Genomic DNA, 23,856 nt, shown 5'->3' with positions numbered 1-23,856 from the left:
GTGTAACTGCTAAAAATCACAGGGATTACAGAGTTTCCTGCACTATGGGCTCTGCAGTCTAAAGCTTAGCTGTAGATTGCAGAACCCTTGGCAAAGTCTCACTGGGAGCAGGGCCAGTAGCCTCTGCTGGTCTAGCTCCTGTGGAGGAGATTTCACTTGCCTGCTGCAGCGAAGCCACCTCCCTGGGAGCAGGCTGAGTGTAGCAGATACGATTAACCGATAAGCATCAGCTTATCAGTTAAATGGTTATACGCTAATATCCCTAGAAAATACAGTGGTGGAAGCCTGCTGGGGCTAATTCTGGTGAATTGGTTCTGGCTTGTGGGCCTGTATTTGCCTGCTGCTGATCTAGAGCATGTTCTGATTAAGAAATGGTGAAACATTTTCCTCATGGAAAACTCAGGGCTGGCTTACTAATTTTTAAATCCCTAATTGGGTAAATACTGAGGATATAGGAAACTAGATGAGTCTAACATTAACTGAGGTAGAAACACTTCCTAATGCTAATAGGATTGCAGTTTCACTCCTGCTAATGTTAGCTTTGTGCTGGATTTCTCTGGCAGACTTGTACAAGTTGACTGCTGAGCTTCTTGGTGAGGGTGCATATGCCAAGGTTCAAGGTGCTGTTAGTCTGCAAAATGGGCAAGAATATGCAGTAAAAGTAAGTATAGTATCCAAGGACTGAGTGCCTTCATTTTTGTCTTCCTGTCTTATTCCCCACATTGAATCAGTGCGAGAGTACCTGGAAAAATTAAGCAAGGAATACTGGGGGTTCCCCAGCTTCGGTTCCAGTGCTAAGTATCATTGATAAATGTTGCGTACCATGCTCTCTGAAACGAACTGAAATATTTTAGCAGTGAACAGAGCTCATGCAAAATAATATCTCATATAATGGTTGGACTCCACTGCCTTTTTCCCATCCTATTTGGAATGGAATTCGAACAGCTGTTGTGTTCATTTCTAAAAGTAGAGGAGAAGGTCCATCGGAAGCTTTTTTTGTTCAACTTGTTTTCATACCTTGTGATTTGCCACTGTGCTTCTTCCTAATTGGACAGTAGTCTGGGGTATTTTATTAAATAGCTATGAGATTTTTGACAGAGCAGTTCAGTGTACAGAAAACAATACTACGTTTATTGTTGTTTCCCATCCTAAATATAGGAAATACCTTGATAAAGGTAAATGCTATGATGCAACAAGCTCTTCAGTGGCACCAGCCCTGGGATTATGGAGTATTTGCATCCAGCTTTTAGAAACAAATTTCTTTCGTGCCTGTAGTTTTGAGCCAGCAATTAAGTGCAAGTGTAAATGATAACATCTAGATATCTCACTACTTGGTTGTGTTTAAACCCTACCTCACTCGTGGCACAATATTGGAGATACAAAAATTGGAAGCTGTTTTGAGACCTCTAAAAATCTAGCTGAAAGATCTTTGAATTTGAAAACTGAGGGTAGAGCATAACAGTTTTACGAGTAAACTACATTAAGGTACAGTACATATCTTGCCTGTGATACTGTCTTATAGGTGAATTATCATATTTTATATAGCCAGTAATATATCTTGCAGCTACATCACAAGCTTCCTTCCCATGCATCTATCATTTAATTACAACCTTTTTGCAACGCCTTTGTTTTTCCAGTCCTCTCCCTTTTGTTTCACCCTCTTTCCCCCCCCCCCCCCCCCCAGCAGTGCCTGAAGTGCAAAACTGTGTTGCAACTACCTGGTATTGGCACATACTTGCCAAGACCTGTGAACACACCACTCTTGACAAAGTTATTGCATTAGCTAACCAACTCTCATTTTGCAATGATGTGAAAACTGCTGATGCTTGTAATAACCAACTCTTCTTTTCTGATTGCTAGATTTAAGTCATGCCATAAAATTCTTGTGAAATCTCAAAAGGATTTCCCTTTCCGGACATACACAATTCAAATGTATAGGAAAAAACTTGTGGTAACTGGGTTTTGAATGTCTATTTTTTCTTCTCTTCCAGTCCTTAGATTGCCTTCATTACTGTAGTGTTTGAATACCTTTCAGTATTACATTAAGTGCTGTGACTAACACTTTTAGAGAAGCCATGGTTGTTTCCCTGGGACAGAGCATGACTAGAATTTAAACCAAGGATCTCTACATCCAAAACCAGAACTGTACATGTAGGTCACAGCCATTTTTAAATATAGATTCGAATTCTCTTAATAGATAATTGAGAAGAATACTGGGCACAGTCGAAGTCGTGTTTTTCGTGAAGTAGAAACATTGTATCAATGTCAGGGTAACAAGTAAGTATTGCTTATTTTTGTGTTTAGCAGGTATCTCTAAGAGCTAGTGGTGTAGAGAGGGACAGTGCATTTTTTCCTTAGTGTTTTGGGTGTGTAACTCATTTGACTACTTATACATTTTACCTAAAAATGTAAGAAAATGTTAAAATGTAATTTGTTGTTTCAAAACTCTTATTAGCGTCCAGATTAGCTTAGAGGTAATATGCTTGAATGTTAAATGGCTTTAATTCCAATAATTTTTCAAAAGTCCTGCTCTTAAATGACCTTGTATATCATTATCTCAGTATTTGCAGTGTTCTTTGTTGTTTGTTCTGCAGCAGGATTATAGTTCCACTGTAGTAGGTGGAAATACTGCAGGAATGGAGATAATGTTGAGTTATCAAAGGCAATTGAAAAAATAGCCAACTCATTACACATCTTTTCCCTGTTGCCTGGTGTTACAATTGCTTTTGAAAGGCCATTTCTAAACCAACTGGTAAACTAATTAGATTCTTTGAGACATGTTGTGTTTCCATTTCTGATAAGCACCTAATACAGTGCATGTGCATCCAGTACACAAGTGATAACTTTCATGACAGTCTTCCAAATATGAAATTCATATTTAGTGTGAATGCAGATTGATATTACATGTTGTAATTCTTAAGACAGCAAAGAATTTTTATACTTTCTGCCACAATTAATTCAGCCTAAATAAGCAATGCTAAATTTTGAGCTGTTGGTTATCCCGCTGAGCCCAAAGTCTATCAGACAGATGTTGCTGTCTCTTCAAGCAGTGTTAAGTTCCATGCTGTGACTTACAAGGGAGAAGAATGAAGAGTAATTATTTTTACCTTCAGGAAAGACCCACTGTTCCAAATTATTAACTGCAAACTATTACAGGTTATTTTCCTCTATTACCATTCAGCTGGTCTCTTTATAACCCTGACTAGGAGATTGCTTAATGTTTCAGGCATGTGAAATGAAATTGTTGGAATCTGACCCATATAAGGTGAACGTACAATTTTTTTTAAAATACCACTGGCTACAGAATAACCTTTTTCCCAATTAGTGCTTTCATTTTTGGCTGCTACTTGTGGTTCATATTTTTAGCATATATAAAAATCTGTTTAACACACTTTTTTTTTCTCTTTAAGGAACATTTTGGAGTTAATAGAATTTTTTGAAGATGACACTAGGTATTACCTTGTCTTTGAGAAATTGCGAGGAGGTACTGTACATCATGTTTGTGCATTTTTAAGAGTTAGCTCAAGCTGTAATTGCCTCAGTTTTAAAGAGATCTCATCAAAACAGGATGAAAGATTTATTTTAAATGCAGGATAAGGTGCATATTGATGGAGCTGGTTATACATTTGCAAATCTGTTTTATAGTTACATAATGAACCTTTTAACTTCGCTATTCTGGAAGCTTTGGAATATAATTGTCAAGTCAAATAGTGCCTATATGGAAAGAGGAAGAAAAGAACGAACTTTGTTTTGCATGATCTTAGCAGATCAAGACATCAGTATGTCATGTGGTCACTTTGACACAGCACACTCTGTGGCAGCATTTTTCCTCCTAATAATATTGTGTTGATGTTCATTGACTTTTTTTCTGGAAAGCGATGGGGAACTGTTGCAAATAATACCTTGCTTCTAGCTGATGACACTGAATTATAACAGCTTGCTTATGACTGTTTTGAGGGCTTGACTAATTAAGCATGGTTAGTCATTGGTTTTTAGCAACATGGAGACTGATGGATTAGTAAGGAGGATGTTTTAACCACCTCACAAGGGAATAAACTTTTTGTAGCTGCTAGAAAGGCAAAGGTAATTTTTGACTGGAGACAGTGTTCAACCATAGTTTTTCTTTAGCAAAATACAGGCAATTCCTGTATTCGCTTCCCAGGGAAGCGTCGCAAGTCAGGTGTCGTAACTTGAACCTCATTGACAATAGGCGCCATGCGCTGTCGTAAATGTGGGCCAAGGATGTAAGTCGGGGGTTTTCGGCCCCTTACGCACTTTAAAAATTAGTTGTCAGGATAGGGAAGGGGGGGGTCGCAACTAATTTCCTGTACTAGATTCAAGGGAAAACTTGTAACATCAAAAGTAATGACACATTTCAAAAAGTAACATGCTTCCTTATCCTTTTAAAATGCAATTTGATAATGCCCCAAAACTCTTTGATGTTGAATTGTGTCTGCAAAAGAAAACTGAATTGCAGTTTTCCCATATGAGTGAATTTAAATGAAGTGTCTCAAACAGAAGATGGGGGCAGACTTACATTAAGTTCATGCTTTCAAAGCATGAATATCCCTTGTGTATCCCTCTCTCCTCCCAAGCTCTTCCCAAATCACTTGTAACCCATTTTATTTATCAGCATGAAATAAAAGGTCCGTTTCTATAGCTTCTGGATCAGTTGGGGGGTTGTGTGGGTTTACTTGTGAGTAAGAGGAGCTGTTGTCTTCAGCTGACATCCCAAACTGAGGTTGAGACCTGATCTGTCAATTTGAGTAAGTGTTATGTCTGTATTTAAACTAGTATTGTCGAAGCACGCTTGAAATAATGTGAGTTGGCATTGAAATTCTAATTTCTACTGCCTGATATGCAATACTTTGTACTAGAAATGTAAGAGGTTAACTGCCCGCTGGAGTAGCCCCGGTCCAGGGCAGGCCCGCCCGCCCCTCCTCGCCACAGTTTACACACTGGCTCCCTGGGAGCCGGCTGCAGAGCCCACAGCGAAGGTTCCCCGGGAGTGGGGCTGGCAGCAGCCTTGATGCCACTCCCAGGAAGGCTTTGCTGTGGGCCCTGCAGCATAAAGTTTTTGAGCTTTGTACTGCAGAGTCCTCGGCCTGTGTAACAGTTATGATTTTTAGCAGTTATATGGTTCCCTTTTGACTGCATTTTTACATCCCTACTACACTCCATCAGATATTGGTTTTGTCCTCAGCAGCGTGTCTGGCATATCTAACTCTAATTTGGTTTATATGCAAGGTTATATTCAGCTGTCACATCACTTTGCAAATATATTTGTGTACGTCTCTAGCCCAAGCTACGTGGCTGTGCAGTTAGCCAGAGGTTTGCATAGCTAGTGCTTTCCTCTTGCAGGCATGCTTTACTATGATTGTGCTAATTGGTTAAAGAGGAGTCCTGCCTCCTTTTTGCTCCAGTCTGTACACTACAGACTCACAGCTACTGCTAATCTTTTTACCCCAGAGCTTTTAAACAAAAATGTCTAAATTACTTATGTTTAAAATCTAGCTTGCTGTGATTAATTTGCATGAATAACTCACTTGAATGGCAAGATTGAATTTAGGGTGTGTCTAGACTACAGGGTTTTGTTGACAAAACTATACCTGTGACATAACGTCGACAGAACTCAGCAGTTTTGTCGATGGCTGTAAACCTCATTCTGTGAGGAATCATGCCTTTTGTCGACAGAAAGCGTTATTGCATCTACACTGACCTTTGCGTCTACACTGTCATGTCAACAAAGTGGCTTGCTTTGTCTACAGAACTGGATGTAGTCTAGACGCTCTTTATCGACAGAAGCTTTGTCGACAGTGGGGGGAGGCTGAGCTTGAGCTGTAGACCATCTGCACTGGACTGCACTTTGAGAACTACTCAAGGAGAGCAAAGGGAACATTAAGGGAGTGACTTGACTTAGTCTAAAAGTACCTACCTAAAAAACAAATATTTAAAAATCGACTCTTCGGTCTAGCAGAGAAAGATGTAACAAGATCCAGTGGCTGGAATTGGAAACTCAACCAATTTAGACTGGAAATAAGGTGATAATGTTTAACTTGAGGACAATTAAGTATTGAAACAATTCAACAAGCAGTTATGGTGGATTCACCATTGCTGGCATTTTTATGAATCTTTCTGTAATCTGCTGAATTAAACTAATACAGGAGATCCTCGAGATTCACGGAATCGCTATTTGCAGTTCCACGGAATTGCTGGGGTTTCTTGTCCTGGCTGGGAGGCGGGAGGAACTCACCGTGGCTCTGGATCCCCATGGTAAGTTCTGTGGGAGCTCACTGCAGGGGCTAGGAGCCACGGCTCCCCAGTATTCCTGAATTTTGGCATTCACAGTAGTGCCAGGAGCACATCTACTGCGAATAGCAAGGGTTTCTTGTACCTGAAATAACAAGGACCATAGACATTCTGCAGAGCTTGTATGAGCTTTTCCACAGAGATGAAAAAGACAAAGGGGATATCTTTTTTTTTAAGACATTTCTAACAGCTCTACAGTGAAGACAGTAGGTTATTAAGGGGTGATGCTTAACAAACTAGAAGCCCTTGCCAGCAGCAATGTAGAACATGATTGAAATCTGTGCTAAGAGTAGGTTTCCTCAGGCCCTGTGAGGAGTCCAACACTCCAGGAGTCTCTATCCTTTCTCCAAGCTAGAATAAGTCTTGCCTTTTCTGTGAAAATACACCTGTCACATTCCCCTCACACACCAGAGGCTGGGGGGGCTTAGGCTAGTAGATTTTCACAGGCTTAGATTTGACAGTGTTCACCATTGAACAGCCATTTCCCTTTCTTGTAGGGGTTGCCACTCTGCATAGGTGGCAACAGCTGCCTAATTAAACATGGGGGGAGGAACATCACCCTCTATGTAATACAGTGTGTGAGGTTTCCTGCCTCAGCATCTACCAACACAAAATAATAGATCTGAAGTAGCTCAGTGTATGAACACCAACTGCCTCAAGGATTTCATATCAGCAGGTGGTAATTTGTCCTTGGTCCTCACTGCCTGATCTTTCTGGTAAATATAACAATCACGCGGAGGGGGAGAAAAGGAATTTTAGTGCCATTTACTGTGCCTATTGGGCAACATTAACTATAAGCCTTGAAAGATTTTCTTGGAGGAAAATCTAAACCCATTTAGGGAAAAGCCTTTATCCTTTTTTAAAGGGACACTAATATTGTCCGAAAGCTGATCTACATTCAGAAGTGTTGTCTGAAAGGTCTTGTTCAGAATTCCAAGCACAGAGGGAGAAATTCTGCCCAAGTCTCTGCATTTCACCTTAACTTTAGTGGAAGTTCTACAATTTATTCATTAGTCAAGCAGTTATACAAAGATAGATGACACCCGAGTAATTCTGAACCACTTCAGCCTGGCGGGACTATACCTGTAGCAAACATTTGACAGCAGCCCAGATGCTAAGATCTGGTTAGATCCATTTTTGAAATTCACAGCCAGGCCATTATGGCTTCTACACACACAGAATATTTGCGTATCTTCCGATTTGGTAGGAAGTGGGTATCTTTTGTGCACTTTCAGTTCATTACTATGTACTAAATTTTCACTCTTGCAAAGGTATGCATCAGGTATGCCGACTTATCGCCTTTCTGTTTGTTACTTTGGGTTTTGTCCTTATTTGTCATGCCAAGACTTAAAAACCTGTAGGGATGGAGATTCCACCCCTTCCCTAGGGAACCCATTCCAGTACATCACCACCCTCCTAGTGAAATAGTTTTTCCTAATATCCAACCAAGACCTCCCCCACTGTAACTTGAGACCATTGCTCCTTGTTCTACCATCCGTCACTACTGAGAGCAGCCTCTCTCCATCCTCTTTGGAACCTCAGTTATTTGCTAGTTATCAACAAGCTGTCCAAAGAATAATCGGACATAAAGGATTCTGCTGTTTCTCGAGGCTCAACCTCTCTAATCCAGCATTCTTTGGGCCAGCAACATCCATGGTCTGGCATGATTTTAGTTAGCCGAATGTCTGCTTATCGTGGGTGCGGCCATGTTTCCCTCAGTCCCATAAAGTTTTACAGCCACTAGTCCTGGCTCTGTTGTGTGCTATTGTTTAGTTCTAATTTGCCACTAAATGTCTTCTAAGAGCCCACTAAGCAATGGAAGTGTTGGTAATGCTGCTAGACAATATTAACCTCCTGTGGTTTGCCAAATTTTCTGGTTTGGCACCAGTCAGGTCCCAAGAGTGCCAGACTAGAGAGGCTCAATCTGTATTAATAGTCTCCGAGGGGTATCTGTGTTAGTCTGTAACTTTAAAAACAAGGAGTGGTCCTGTGGCATCTTAGACTAACATAAATATATATAGTCTCATGAGCTTTTGTGGGCAAAACCCACTTCAGATGAGCTAGAGTGGAGGAAGAAAATTCCTTTTTTTTTTTTTTTTTTTTTTTTTGTCCTCAAAAGCTCATGGTGCGCTATATATATATCTATATTTATTAATCTCTAAGGTGTCGCAGGACTACTCTATTATTAGGTGGTTCATATTTTTATGGAAAACTGCATGTTTAATAATGTTACAAAACCCATGTCACATGTTAATTCAGTAATTGCTAATAGTCTTCTGAATTTTAGCATTGGTTACACTGGGATTAGACCTATGCTAGTTACAAAGAGGTTGAAGCTAATGCATCTCCAATCCCAATGTACACAGGGTCTTTGGTGTTTGATACTGACAGTATTTGCATTCAGTAGCTCTGCTTCAAATAATCTTTTCTTCTGTTTGACTGCTACTTTCACAGGTTCAATCCTAGCGCACATACAAAAGAGAAAGCACTTTAATGAACGGGAAGCCAGTAGGGTGGTAAGAGACATTGCCTCTGCTCTGGATTTTTTGCATACAAAAGGTAAAAAAATCTCTTCTATGTGCTTCTACTTAAGGCTCTATGTGCCAAACAAATGACAGAATAAATCCATTAATATTCAGAATTAAATATTATTAAATTCACTAATCTTCCTAGTCTTATCAAATTTCCTTAATCTTCCCAGGCATTTTCTAGTAAGAGTTGTGTTTAAGTGGGTATTGCCTGTTGGAAGATTAAATCACCAGTCAGAGAAATGTATATTGAAAGATCTGTTTTGTTGTTGCTTAAGCCAGCATGTGATGACTATTGGAACATAACTGCTTTTACCTTTTACAGTCTCCTTCAGTCTTACCTGGATTCTTTTCACAATATTTATCTAGAATAGCTTTTCAGTTACAGCAGCTGATTTTAACAGTAAGATCTGTTCTCCACCCTAAGGGCTCCAGCCATACCAGGTAGCTGCATGCCAACGAATCCTCATGATTTCTTGAAAACATGCTGATTTCAATAGAACTTTGTTCAGGAGTAGAGGGATGTGCGCATCTTTTTGTGCCAAATTATCTCACTGCAAAACTTTGTCCCTATCGTTTTACAATTTGTGGGGGGTCAGGATTTCTCAAGCCCTAAATTAGAATAGGTTGTATATGCTTGCATAGCTTTAATATATTGACACAGAATTCAATGGGCACAATTAAAATAGTTACCATTTGGCTGTTTGGGCCTATCTGAAGTAAGTTACTTGATTGAAATGTGCTTTCACCAGTGTGTCTGAATTAGATTGCAAGTAACCAGACCTTAAATCTCTGTGTCTACAATGGACAGTATAAAACTATTTACTTCCTGCCTAAGTTCCACCCTACAAATCAGGATTGCAAATGCTGTCTGTCAAGAGATTGAGCATTCTGACCCCAGTTCAGCAAAGCGCTTAAGCATGTGCTTATCTTTGAAGTCCCAGAACTACTCCTGTGCTTAAATGTTTTGATGGTTTGGGACCAGAGTTCTCAACACCTTGCTGGATTAAGTAAACCCATAAAAGATAAAGAATCTAGTGGGATTTGTGGTCTGTTCTGCCCAGTTCATAAATTCTTAGTCTTTTTAGGTGTTTATACACATGTACAGGTACAGTATGTAAACTCATAACAATATGGTCTTTCATCTGTTAGTTGAATGTTCAACAGTTGAGCAACAACAATATGGCAGACTTAAAGTATATAGAATATTGTGCATCTCTGTGCACTTCAATATTAGAAGTCAGACAGGAAGAGGAATATAGAGAAAAGATTAAACTGGTTAATCAGCTGATGGTACTGATTTATGGAGAAAGATGTATTGCTAATCTTCATAGCTTAGCAATATGACTCAAGTGAGGATAACTATATGTGAGTATTTGAAAGGTATAAATGCCGTGGGACAGACTCTAATGAGATTATAACAGTTTACAGCAGCGTTATGCTGTTATGACTTAGTGATGAGTAAATTGAGTACCAGGAAGTTCAGGTGGAGTATCTTGGGAAAACAAAGAGAAATTAAGGTTATAGTAAAATCATGTGTTAGTCTATATAAAGTTTATGGTCTTGTGCATAGCATTTACTGTTCATGATGTGCCACTGATATCAGTATGTTCCGCTTTCCTCACATTTGACCAGGTGTGAAGAGGTGAGCATGTCTAGCAAAAGTAAATGGCTTTGTAAAGCGTTTTTCATTTGATGTTGAGGTACTTCATTTTGGGAAATGTCACTAGTAAAATCCAAAACAGCTTAGTTCCCCACTTAGCTAATTTCTTGCTCTGGTAATTGTCGATCATTTGCTTTCCTTTGGAAAGGAAAGACAAAGGAAGCTTTTGCAAAATGGCTTCATAAACAGTGATTCTGCTTTTTATTTGTCCTGGTTTGAGTTTTGTAATTTGAGTGCGGTTCAGTGTAACTATAATCGCAGAATCACCTGCAGTAATATTTCATTCGATTCCCTATTTACTTTATGGCTCTACTGTGTGGTATTAAAATAATTAGTAAGTGGCTCACACAACACTAAAGAAAACAGGAAATTAAAGTAGCATTATCACACATCATTTTGTCATGTGGCTGATGCTCTAAGTGACTTCTCAACTTAAATGTTCCTTATCAGGAAGACAACTGATCTTCCAGTTAGTAATATACTAAAACTTAAGGGAATTATAGTTTCCCCTAACACTCACATGCTACACTTGGGAAGGAACCCCATGGCTAACTAACAAACCACTGCATGAATATTTAAAAGGCAGCTGCTTTCCTTCCAAGGCACTGTGGAGCAATTATAAAGTGAATTTGTTACATAATGGACCCAAAAGTGAAAATGAGAATCTGCTATCCATAAAACCTTAACACAAAACAGCGAAGTACATTGTAGGAGCTGGGGATAAATACTGAGAGACTAATTAGAAAACACACATGTGTTGTCTTGAGACCGTCTTGGTCACAATCTTCTTCCACACACAGATGTGTTGCACCAGTATTAACTCTTTGAAAAATCCTTTTGGTTAGAAATGTAACTTTTTTTTGTTTCAAACTGCAGGAAATGTCCTAATGTGCTAAACTAATAGACTTTGACTCTTCTCCTATCCTTACTGTCTTGTACTCCAAAATAGTAAATAACATGCAGGCCAAAACTTAGTCGCTTCTGAAAAATTGTGTTGCTGAGATAGTTGTGCATTTCAATAATGGTTTACTTCAGGCGGTTCATTTGCTGTAACTGCCCTTAAGTTTTAACGTTGGATGCAGAATTTCTGGAAAGTGTCTAAGTGCATGAAGTGTTTCAGTGCTATAAACCACCTCCAGCATATGCTGTTTGTATGGGTGGGTGTTTCAGGTTCCTTCTTAAGATTCACTTGTTCTGTGATACCCTCACGACATTAATTATCAATCAGATAAACAAACTTCCAAGTTATTCCCTTTTCTGGGCTTCTGGATACTTCCTGTCGTCTGTCTTGGACTGTGTACTCACATTAAATCCTCCTGCATCTTACATGGCACCAAGCAGGTTACGCGGTGTTAACAATTAACTGAATGACATTTTCACCTTGTAAACTCTCTAGTTTGTCTCCGGAATGTGGATCATCTCATCTCGTATTGGCAAGCTATAAAAAGGTGGCCCATACTATGAAAAAATTCAGAAACCTATGGGGTAAACTATCATGCATGCGTGTACATGTAACTAGTTCTTATTGCTCATGGGTTTCAATAAGCCACTTAATTCATCATTACTTTGGTGTGTACTGTGTAATTCCAAATGATCTCTTTACTTTACTGACTTTCATGCACACCATAATTCCATAAAATAAACACGGTGGGACATACACAGTGCCATCTAAATGTACACTGCAAGTTATCTATTTATTGTCAATGAAGAGCCATAGGCTGGATGATCTGGTATTAAAAAGCTTAGATTCAGAATGGGCCTATAAGACTTGCTTTTTAATGAAGAAAGGTAAAATGGAATAAAACTTTTAAGGCCCCTAACACACATTTCATCAGTGTCTTCTCATTTGTTTTAGGCATTGCACATAGGGATCTGAAGCCTGAAAATATATTATGTGAATCTCCAGAAAAGGTGCTCTTATTTTCTTAATACCTTTTTAAAGTGAAAATGTTCATGCCAGAGGGACCAATACCTGTGTAATTATTTTGTTAGAGATTATGGAAGTCAGGAACTAACTTTTCCCCTTCCCATTTTCAGGTGTCTCCAGTGAAAATATGTGACTTTGACCTTGGTAGTGGAGTGAAACTGAACAGTGCGTGTACGCCAATAACTACTCCTGAGTTAACTACCCCAGTATGTAAACCACTATTTTCTGCACCATTACTCGTACTATAAAGAAACCACTGAGCCCTCTAAAGAAGAAGTTCTAAAGGGCTTTCTGGAACGATTCTAAATATTGAGAGATCATACTAAACCAATTCTTTATCTCCACGCAAAGACTGTGGATTGCAGACATTCTCTATTTAAGGTAGTGGTGGACAGCCTGCAGGCTGCATGCAGTCCATCAGGGTTCTATGTGTCTCTCTGAGATGTTTAGTTTCCCATTGCCCGTGTGCAGGGTTGTCAGATACTTTTGGCTTTCCTTCTGCATATGTTTTTTCCCCCTATCGGTATTACTAAAGCGACACAAAGTCACAGCACATGAAGTGAGGTGCATGCTAAGGATGTGAAGGACTAGTCAACTATCCGATAAGCAAATGCTTATTGGATAGTCGATAGGATAGTCACTAGTCGCTTCTCCCCCTTCCCCACTCTTGCTGCCTCTGTCAGAGAGGTGTTCAAAGCGGCAGTGCCACACAGAGCCGGGGGTCAGCAGGGGAGTTGTAGGGCTGTTGCTACACTTCAAAGGTGGAGGCGCTCTATTGACTAATAGAATAGTTGATGCAAAATGGATCAACTATTCGATTAGTCAGTTACCCAATACTTAACATCCTTAGTGCATACTGATCGCACATAGCATTGATTATGAACCATGCACGTGCTCTGCATCTGATCCAAGTGCTGCTACTGTTCATTCAGCACACCCTGCAAATTCTAGGTAGTGGGAAAAACTACCCTATTCGGGAAAGAGTTTTGGTTAGGGCAACCTTGCAGTCCACTGAGATGCAGGATCGTTCATGCTGCCCACTCACTAGCGTAGGTTGCCTATCACTGATTTGAGAGAAAGGAGAGGGACCTCATGTAAACGTCTGAGAACTATCCAGTTTTGCCCACAGCTTTCTTTTTGCACACAAGTATCGTGTTATATTTGCAAGCATTTTGTCTGAAATGAAATTGTAAACTTTTTGGGATAAGGAGGAATGTTTGTGTCTGTACAGCAGTTTGCATGATGTATTCCTGACTAAGGTCTCTGGGCACTGTTTTCAGACAAATATTAACTAGTAAAGCAGAATAAAAATCAGATTGTTTAAAAGCACTAAAAGGTGCCCATTGCAATTCTAGTTATAATGAATTTCCAATTGGAGAGAAGCTCTGTTTGGGGAAGAAATCAAATCACCATATTACGTCTCTCTTAAACAGCCCTCCTGTATATACCAAAGCAGGTGGTAGGGAACTTTTTTTGTCAGGGGCTGCTGATCCACAGAATAATCATTTTGGGGGCTACACACGTGAGAAACAAAAACAAACCCTCACTGACGTGGTCTCTGACGGAGAAGGAAAAAGACACCTGCCACATTCCCCTCCCACACCAGAGGCCGAGGGGCTTAGGCTAGTAGATTTGTGTGCTCCAGCCCAGTGGCAGGGGGGCTGAAGCACCAGCCTAGGCTCCCCAATGCTGGGGGCAGGGCTGAGCCTCAGGGGCCGCATCCAGGCAAGACAGAGACAACACGTGGCCCCCAGTCCTTAGGGTTCCCAACCCTGTGCTAAAGGAGTAAAGAAACACAAAACAGTAGAAGATCCACTCTTTGAGCACGCATCTAGTAGCTCAGACTACCCATCTCTAACCTAGTACTTCAGATTTTCCATTTGAGGAGAGAGAAGACAATAGTCATACCTATTAACATGCTGTGAATGTTTTGTTTCTTTCATTGTTTAGCACGACATAGCTAGCATATACAAATAATGTTTCTTGGGCAGCTGCAAAAAAGCTTAGATGGTATACTGCTCGTAAAAGGGAAGCTTCCTCAGTCCTGAGAGAATACAAAAATAAAACGATGGCAGAAGTGCCATTGTGGTCCATCTGCTACTGACTGTGAAGGAACGGTTTCACCTTTTGATTCTATTTGATTGCACATACTTCTGCAAGCAGCTTTTTCACATGATTTATCCTTCTCAAATGCCATCATGAATCTTGCTGCACCGCCGTCCAAAAGCCAGTGGTGTAGTTAACAAATGATAGCAATAACGTCCTGCGAGCATTAGTTTGCTTGCTTGCAGTCTGTTAGATTCTGGAATTTGCAGCCAGGAAGACTGCTTGAGTCATCATGCTGTGGTTCTCCAAAACATCTGACTAAAACCTACTAATCCTCTTAAGCCAACTAACATTTTTTGTGTTGCCTATTCTAAAATGTGTGGTGCTTGTATTAAACGCTCTAGCTCAACAGAAATCAGTCTCAGTGGACTTGTAAAATTTTGTGTTTGTTCCTGTTAGTCCTTAGTTGCTCAGCAACTAGTATAGTAGCTGATTATTTAACTATTTGTCTGCTTTTTAGTGCTCATTTTAAGGGGTGTGAAATCTATCATTACTAAAATTTCCCTTCCTGCCTTATTTTTTGACTAAGGAAGCTTTGCATAACTTCTGTTTTTTATGGGCAGAGATTGGGTTTAAAACACATTTTTCAGTACATACTTATACAATATTCACTATGTATTTCCCAATATTTTTGGAATTGGTAGCTGAGCCAGCCTCGGAAGACTGAGCAATTAAATTATCTGCAGAAGATTGCATTTCAAGCTACATTTACTGCTTTTCCACTCTCTATGCAGTTATAACACATCCCAACAAAAACTCAGAGTTTATTTTTGGCAGTGCAATGGAAAGAGAATCTGCAGCGGGAGTTAATTTAAAAAAAAAAAAAAAAAAAAAAAGAAGACGATCCAAATATATCAGTAGACTTATTTTGGCATAAGGATAATTAGTTAAATATGCTTGCATTTTTTAACCATAAACATTAAATGAGCTTTAAAAAAAAGTGAAAGTGCTGGCTGCTTCTCTTACCCTTGCAACCTATGAAAACTAGAACTGGGTGTCTCATTTAGCATTTTGCATGCTCAAAGAACTTGGTAAACATTAAGTCTCTCTGCATCCCCGTTTTATTCTTAAGGGATGCAGAAGCACAGTAGTTCTGACTTAACAAGCTGACATTGCCTGTGTCGGTTCATGATTAAAATTCAGATCATCCCGATTCCTAATCCCATCTTCAGACCACTTCTTACAATCATTCCAATATTACCTAAGTGGTTCAATAACAATGGCAAGTCTTATCCAGTTTCATGGTCCCTTTTTTGCATGTTGCATTGATTGTGCTGATCATCACTACTCCCACTGAAAACAAATCTGAATTCTGTTTACCAGTGTGGTTCCGCGGAATACATGGCCCCAGAGGTGGTCGAAGTCTTCACAGAGGAGGCCACGTTCTATGACAAGCGCTGTGATCTGTGGAGTCTGGGTGTGATCTTGTATATCATGCTCAGTGGCTACCCTCCTTTTGTGGGGAACTGTGGCACGGACTGTGGCTGGGACAGAGGAGAAGTCTGCAGAGTCTGTCAGGTGACTGTGGGGTGGGGAGGAGTTTTACATAACCATGTGAACTTTACAGGGCTGGCTGGCATGAGACTGGGCTGCAAAGCAAGCGATTCTGGGCTTTCCCAATAACCCAATTAGTAATCCTCTGAGAGAGTAAACTTTTACAGAGAAGTGGGGAGGGTGAGGTAGAAAAGTCAGTTACGGATGCTAATGTTCTGAATGCCCCTCTTACCTATACAGTCTGAGAATTGGCAACCCCTCTTCCTCTCTGGGCCTCTGGTTGTGTTGTCACTAGCAGGGTATAAAATCAACTGCCAAAGCCCTCCAGCTAAAAGTGTGAAATTGGGACCTGCCGTTTCGAAGGGTTTAGCATTTTGGGGTTTGGAACATTGTAAAGGGCGGGAACAAAACCTCTCTTGCTTCTAGTTAATACTTAATGTAAATGAATATTCTTTTGACAGAATAAGCTCTTTGAGAGTATCCAGGAAGGCAAGTATGAGTTTCCAGACAAGGACTGGTCTCATATATCCAATGATGCCAAAGATCTCATCTCAAAGTTGCTAGTTCGTGATGCCAAAGAAAGACTTAGTGCTGCTCAGGTTCTTCAGCATACCTGGCTGCAAGGGGTAAGTATCCTTTTAAAGCCTTGCAGATTAGCTTTCCCAATTCATACAACAAGCTGCCACCTTCACACATGGCCACTATGTCCATATATGTATCATAGTGCGCCTAGTTTAATCAAGTAGATAGAGTCCTATTAATATCACATATACAGCAGCTTGAGGAATAAAACCATTGGATTCTATCTAGATTTTAGTGTTAGGCTCTTTTTGCTCTCCAGCGTTACAGGCCTGTGCATTTAAATATCTTTCCCTGTGCTGTTTGGTGCCAGACCTAAGAAACTGGGGGAGAGAGGTTATGGGGCGAGGGGGGGAAGAGGCATATGATCTCTAATACAGTGATTAAAGAATTATAGGTAATGGTTTGGAGGATCTTTAATATTTTGGAAGATCCTGTGTGTAAGACTTCAATTCAGGAAAACACATACATCACATTCTTACTGGATACAAACAGTAGCTTGTTCTGCTGTTGTAGTCATACTATTTTGAGAGCTTCCCAATTATTAAAAGTGCCTTAAAGTTGCCTAATTGTTGAATCCCATCTTTTAAGCCGGGGAGGTTGAGAAATTTGTGGAGTCCTATTAATGTCTTTGGAAAATAGAAAATATGTTTTCTAAATATGTTCTAGTTGTAATGATGGCGAGTGGGGAGAATTTCACTGGGAAAATCTTGATGAGCACAAATGCAAGTACTGTACAGTGAAGAAATGGATCTAACTTTTTTAATTACACTTTTATAGCAGGCTCCTGAAAGGGGATTACCCACGCCACAAGTTCTTCAAAGGTAACTTTCCTTGTTATGTTACTTCAGTTGAGACTAACAGATCCTCAACAAGACAGGCTTTGGACTGGAACCCTCAGGGCAAGAGGTGTCAAAGTAAAGATAACATGGACCTGCACAGTGGAAGCAGAAGTGAAAGCTGCCCAAATGACATGGGAAGAAGCTCAGAGTGCAGCAGGAGACTACCAAAATAGGGCCTTTACCACTGCCTTCAGTGTTCCACATGGAATAAAAATAAATAAGACCTGGAATAAACACAACTATGACATAGTTGGCATCACAGAGACCCGGTGGGATAATACACACGATTGGAATATTGGTATGGAAGGGTACAGCTTACTCAGGAAGGATAGGAGGGGGGGGAAAGGAAGGAGGTGTTGCCTTATACATTAAAAATGTATACACTTGGACTGAGCTGGAGATGGATGTAGAAGGCAGATTTGTTGAGAGTCTCTGGGTTAGATTAAAAGGGGTAAAAAGCAAGGGTGATCCCATGTTATGGGTCTGCTATAGATCACCTGCCCAGGCAGAAGAGATGGATGAGGCTTTTTTAAACAACTCACAAAATCATCCAAAACGCAGGATTTGGTGGTGCTTGGGAATTTCAACTATCCAGACGTATGTTGGGGAAATAACACAGCAGGACAAAGATTATTCAATAAGTCCTTGAACTGCATTGGAGACAGATTTTTATTTTAGAAGGTTGAGAGAGCTACTAGGGAAGGAAGCTGTTTCTAGATTTGATTTTTAACAAATAGGGAGAACTGGTTGAAAATTTGAAGGTGGAAGGCAGCTTGTGTGAAAGGGATCATGAAACAGTAGAGTTCATGATTCTAAGGAATGATAGAAGGGAGAACAGCAAAATAGAGACAATGTATTTCAGGAAGGCAGACTTTAATAAACTCAGAGCTGGTATCTTAAGGTCCCATGGGAAGCAAGACTAAGGAAAAACTGAAGAGAGTTAGCAGTTTTTTAAAGAGACACAATTAAGGGCCCAAAAGCAAACTACTCTGTTGCACAGGAAAGTATGGCAAAAGACCACGTTGACTTAACCAGGAGATTTTATGATCTAGAAGTCATATACAAAGTGGGAACTAGATCAAAATATGATGGATGAATATAAGCAAGCAACACGGTTATGCAGAGGCAAGACTAGAAAAGCAAAGGAACAAAACTAGCTCACTCTAGCTAGAGACCTAAAGGGTAATAAGACATTTTGTAAATATATTAGAAGCAAGAGGAAGACCGAGGGCAGGTTAGGCTCATTGCTTAGTGAAGAAAGAATAACAGGAAACTTGGAAATGACGAAGCTGCTTAATGCCTTCTTTGTTCGGTCTTCACCAAGAAGTTTGATGAATGGATGGCTAACATAATGAATGCTAGTGGAAATGGGGCAGGTTTAGAAGATACAATAGAAAAAGAACAATTTAAAAATTACTTAGACAAGTTGGATGTCTTCAAATCACCAAGGCCTGGTGAAATGCATCCTAGAATACTCAAGGAGCTGATAGAGGAGGTATCTGAGCCTTTAGCTATCATCTTTGGAAAATCATGGAAGTTGGGAGAGATTGCAGAAGACTGGAAAAGGGCAAATATAGTGCCCATCTTTATAAAAGGAAATAACCAGAAAACTACAGACCAGTCAATTTAACTTCTGTGGCAGGAAAGATAATGGAGCAAGTAATTAAGGAATCCATTTGCAAACATCTGGAAGAAAATTAGGTGATCGGTAACAGCCAGCACAGATTTGTAAAGAACAAATCATGTCAAACCAATCTGATCGATTCTTTGCTAGGATAACAAGCCTTCTTGATAAGGGAGAAGTGGTGAACGAAGTATACCAAGTCTTTAATAAGGCATTTGATATGGTCTTGTATGACCACCTTCTTATTAAAATAGGCAAATACAATTTAGATGGGGTTACTATAAGGTAGATGCATAAGAGGAAGCATAACCATTCTGAGAGAGTAGTTATTAACGGTTCACAGTCATGCTGGAAGTGTATAACAATGGGGTTCCACAGGGGTCTGTTTTGGGACCAGTTCTGTTCAATATCTTCATCAGCGATTTAGATGGCACCGAGAGTACAATTTTTAAGTTTGCATATTATACAAAGCTGGGCGGGGTTGCAAGTGCTTTGGAGGATAGGGTCATAATTCAAAATGATCTGGACAAATTCAATAAATTGTCTGAGGTAAATAGGATGAAGTTTAATAATGGACAAAGTACTCCATTTAGGAAGGAATAATCTGTTTCACACATACAGAATGGGAAGCGACTGTCTAGGAAGGAGTACTGCACAAAGGGATCTAAGGATCATAGTGGACCACAAGCTAAATGAGTCAACAGTCAAAGCAAACATGATTCTGGGAGGCATTAACAGTGGTATTATGAGCAAGAGCCGAGTTTGGTTTAGAAAAGAGAAGACTGAGAGGGGACATGATAGCAGTTTTCAGATATCTGAAAGGGTGTCACCCGGGGGGTGAGAGGATTGTTCTCTTGGCCTCTGATGATGGACAAGAAGCAATGGGCTTAAACTGCAACAAGGGAGGTTTAAGAAGGTTTTCCTAATGTCCAACCTAACTGCCAGGGTGGTTAAACACTGCAATAAATTGCCTGGGGAGGTTGTGGAATCTCCATCTCTGGAGATATTTTAAAGCAGGTTAGACAGGCATCTATCAGAGATGATCTAGATCCGTGTTTCTTAAATTGTGTTCTGGTATGCTGTGGAGAATAACAGTTTAAAAATGCAAAAGCGACGAGGAGTCCTGTGGCTCCTTATAGACTAACTGAAGTGTAGGAGCATAAGCTTTCGTGGGCAAAGACCCACTTCGTCAGATGACATGCATCTGACGAAGTGGGTCTTTGCCCACGAAAGCTTATGCTTCTACACTTCAGTTAGTCTATAAGGTGCCACAGGACTCCTCGTCGCTTTTGCAGATTCAGACTAACACGGCTACCCCTCTGAGTTTAAAAATGGCTGCCCTTAAAGGGGCAGGCAACTTTTTTCCTCAGCAATCCTTGCTCAACAAAAAAAATCCTTGATGTTCATCAGGAAAAAAAATAAAATTGTTTCGTATTCCTGGGTCTTAAAAAGTTTAAGAAACACTGATCTAGATGGTGCGTGGTCCTGCCATGAGGGCAGGGAACTAGACTTGATGATTCCTCAAGGTTCCTTCCCGTTCTGTGATGCTATGAAAAAAGCAGGAGAGCGAGAGAGATTTAGTTGAGCTGATACTTTCTGACTAATGTCAATCTCACTATCTGGGCTACGAGGGAGAGTGTTAGGAGAGCTCCTTTAGCGAATGCACAGGGCTTTTTGCACATATGGTTGCAATAATATATTACTTGTGTTAATGTTTGGGATTTTTTTAAATCTAATCTTGATTAGTTGTAGGAGAGGCAATAAAGGGCCTTCCTGTGTGTTGAGATGGCTGGAGGGATTTGGAGGGCGAAACGGGATTTGTGGGGCACAGAATATGTGAAGGTGCACCTCATCTAAAGGAAGCTGCATTTCAGTGATGGATGAACGATTGCTGTACGCACAGGGTCCGAGCCTTCTGCTATTGAAGTTGGTGGGAATTGTGCCATTCAGGAGGGAGTAAGGTCAGGCCTAAGACAGAGGTTAACAAATTCTGAGCAATAGGCTTTGTGGCAGAGGGGGTTTGAGAGTCTGAAAACCCAGGTCCTATCCCCAGCTCTGCCACTGGATTGCTGGTTTTTTTTTTTTAGGTAAGTCACGTTACTTTTTGGGGCTCATTCCCCTTTATAACGAGCATTTCCTTTCCTCACTCAGCTTGTGTATAGTGTCTGTTTATCGAGAGGCTGGGGTCTCTAGATGTTACCATAATATAAGTAATGACAGCAGGGAAAACGTACTTCTGATGCGCCTTTTAAGTTCTTACTTTTGTGGCTCCCATTATTACCTTACCGTCCTTTAATGTATTCCTCTGCACTACGTTGTGTCAGGTGGGAAACTGATATCCATGTTTTACAGAGGAGAACTGAGGTACAGAGAAACCATGTGACTTGCCAAAGGTATTAAGAGTCTGTTGACTTTAACCTAGGTCTCTGCAGTACCATGGTAATCCCCTAACTATGGGATCAGATCCAGTATTACAATGTACAGCACTAGTTGTCCTAACCAAGCCAAGTGTGAAAAGGAAACCTCCCAATGTCTTGCTTACTAAACGAATGTTTCCTTAAGGCGGCCTGGTGGGGGCATAGTTGGGTTCAGTGGTTTCTGCGCACACATTGTACAACCTGGTTCTCCTTTTCCTGCAGAAGAGACAGCAGCACAAAAGACCTGACGCTATTTGCAGCAGAGGCCATCGCCCTGAACCGTCAGCTGTCCCAGCATGAGAACGAGCTGGAAGAAGAGCAAGAGAACATCGCTCAGGCCATGTCCTCCATGAAGCTTTCTCCCCCCTCCAGATCCCGCTTAGCCAAACGCAGAGCAATGACCCAAGCCACCAAAAATAGCGACTTCCAGCCTGTCACTCAGGCAGCCCTTTGACCTGCAGACACTAATGGGATTGGTCAGTTTTACTTCCAGTATTTTAAAGTCTGATGGACATCGCGGTTTAATGAGTTTTAGTAGGAAGCTCATTAGAAAGGGACTTGTACCTTTAAATGGATACAGTCTTAGGAATGGTTTTGCTTGATGGATTTGGGAGAGTAAGACAGTTTGACTGAAATTCTTTTTAAACTAGAGGAAGTGAGGTTGCTACTATTTCACCGGGGACAGTAAACCACTAAGCTTTCCTTCTTTTCTCTTAAAGAGCACACTTTAAAATGTAGACTTGAGGGCATTTGGAAAAGCTCTTCTCTTGCTTTCCATATCAGAGCACAAAGACTTTCTACCCCCATGCACCCACCCTTGTGTAGGAAACCATGGTGCTGCTCCTTTAATCAATTGGAGATGCTGCTAATTCCGTTCAGTCCACTAAAAGGCTGAGAGTGCACTTTGTCCTTAGCACCTGGGAAGTGAAGAGGATGCTTATGGCTGGTTGCTGCAACTTGATGAGCACTCTCCACTCCCATTGGCTCCAGTTGGAGTTAAGTACATCCTGCAAGATGCTGGGTAGGTTCAAGCTTGTAACAGGATCAGATCCTTGAAAATGAAGGCAAATGCTGGAAGAAGATTATCATCTTTTTTTTGGGGGGGGGAGGAGATGGAGTATGGGCAATCAGGTGCTTTCATCTCTTGACTGTCTCCGAACGAGCATGTACTCCTGCTTATCTCAATGCCACATATTCTGTCAGTACATTTAAATGTCTCCTTTTCTTGCCAATTACATTCTTAAATCTGAGTCAGTAGTCCTAGCAGAGAAACTTTAAACTAATATGTTTCCCTGCATCACTGTCTGCAATGTACCTTTACTCATGAAGCGTATGGCTCTTAATTATTTTTTCCAGTATTACCCTGATTACGTTTCTTGCTGTAGGAGGGTGAATGCACAGGTTCCAATCAAGTAGTATTTGGGGGAGAAATCTGAGCTTTTCCAGCCAATGGGAAGATAGTGTGTGGACGACAGGGAATAAGAGGGCATGGTCATAAACTTGCAGCAGTCAAGCAGGTGGGTAGGGTTTAGATGAGAACGTTGGTTCAGCATACGTAATGTTACAACGTGGTAACAAAGATGGTTCAAGAGCTGCTTTGGAAAAGCATTGGCCTAAACTTTCAAAAGCCACTTGCAGTTTTAAGTATCCAACTTGAAATACCTTAACGACACTTCATTTTCAGGAAGTGCGGAACCACCCATGCTGTGGAACCTGGCCCCTTTAAGTTGTCTCGGGCTGGACACTCAAAAGTGCTTGTCATTTTTGAAACCTTGTGCAAATGTCTCGTGGCAAGTAAAACGTATGCCTTCCAGTGTCGGGATTAATAATCCCAAACAGCTAGAGAATGAACATGGGGAACCAATCCATCAAACCACTGCAAATGGAGAAGTCTGAACTATGGCAGATTTCATTGCCCAGTCTGTCAGTGCAGTTTTACATTTGTCTTTTGAGAAGAGTGTGTATTTTTATATATGAATATTTTTGTACAACATAGCATATCAGTGAATAATAAGATGCTGTGCTATATTTAAGGTATTTTATATATTGTCAGAGGTAAAGGATTATGAAGTGTATTTAGCATTGTTTATTAAAATTTTAAATTATAAATTTAACACATTACGTAACTTACTGTGTTTTTGGTCTGATTTTGGAGACTTTGAAAATTCAGGAAGCAACTTGCTTACCCCTCTGTGACATTCTTTAACGTGTGTACTGAAAATTAAACTTACTTCTATCTTGTCTTACTTTTTTTAATCCATCTCTGGCGGTATTCTCTTTCATGGTAAAACTAATCAACGAATTCCTAGATTTATGAGGCCACAAAGAACCATTGTGATCATCTAATCCAGTAATCCCCAAACTTTC

General features: G+C 40.4%; 1 protein-coding gene across 3 annotated transcripts in view; it reads left to right on the top strand.

Annotated features, from left to right (window-relative positions):
* MKNK1 (MAPK interacting serine/threonine kinase 1) overlaps positions 1 to 23,610 on the top strand; it is a 40,058-nt gene extending 16,448 nt beyond the window's left edge. For all 3 annotated transcript variants that reach the window (XM_075935915.1, XM_075935913.1, XM_075935914.1), the window contains 10 exons: positions 564 to 661; positions 2,198 to 2,277; positions 3,411 to 3,484; positions 8,764 to 8,868; positions 12,356 to 12,411; positions 12,538 to 12,633; positions 15,857 to 16,051; positions 16,489 to 16,653; positions 17,387 to 17,430; positions 21,712 to 23,610. In XM_075935915.1, coding sequence (XP_075792030.1) covers positions 564 to 661; positions 2,198 to 2,277; positions 3,411 to 3,484; positions 8,764 to 8,868; positions 12,356 to 12,411; positions 12,538 to 12,633; positions 15,857 to 16,051; positions 16,489 to 16,653; positions 17,387 to 17,430; positions 21,712 to 21,943 — 1,145 coding nt within the window. In that variant the 3' untranslated portion in view covers positions 21,944 to 23,610. The remainder of the gene's footprint in view (positions 1 to 563; positions 662 to 2,197; positions 2,278 to 3,410; positions 3,485 to 8,763; positions 8,869 to 12,355; positions 12,412 to 12,537; positions 12,634 to 15,856; positions 16,052 to 16,488; positions 16,654 to 17,386; positions 17,431 to 21,711) is intronic.
* Positions 23,611 to 23,856: the final 246 nt, after the last annotated feature.

The sequence above is a fragment of the Pelodiscus sinensis genome, chromosome 9 (assembly GCF_049634645.1).
Source record: "Pelodiscus sinensis isolate JC-2024 chromosome 9, ASM4963464v1, whole genome shotgun sequence".
Taxonomy (NCBI): domain Eukaryota; kingdom Metazoa; phylum Chordata; order Testudines; family Trionychidae; genus Pelodiscus; species Pelodiscus sinensis.
This window is presented reverse-complemented; position numbering and strand designations above follow the sequence as displayed.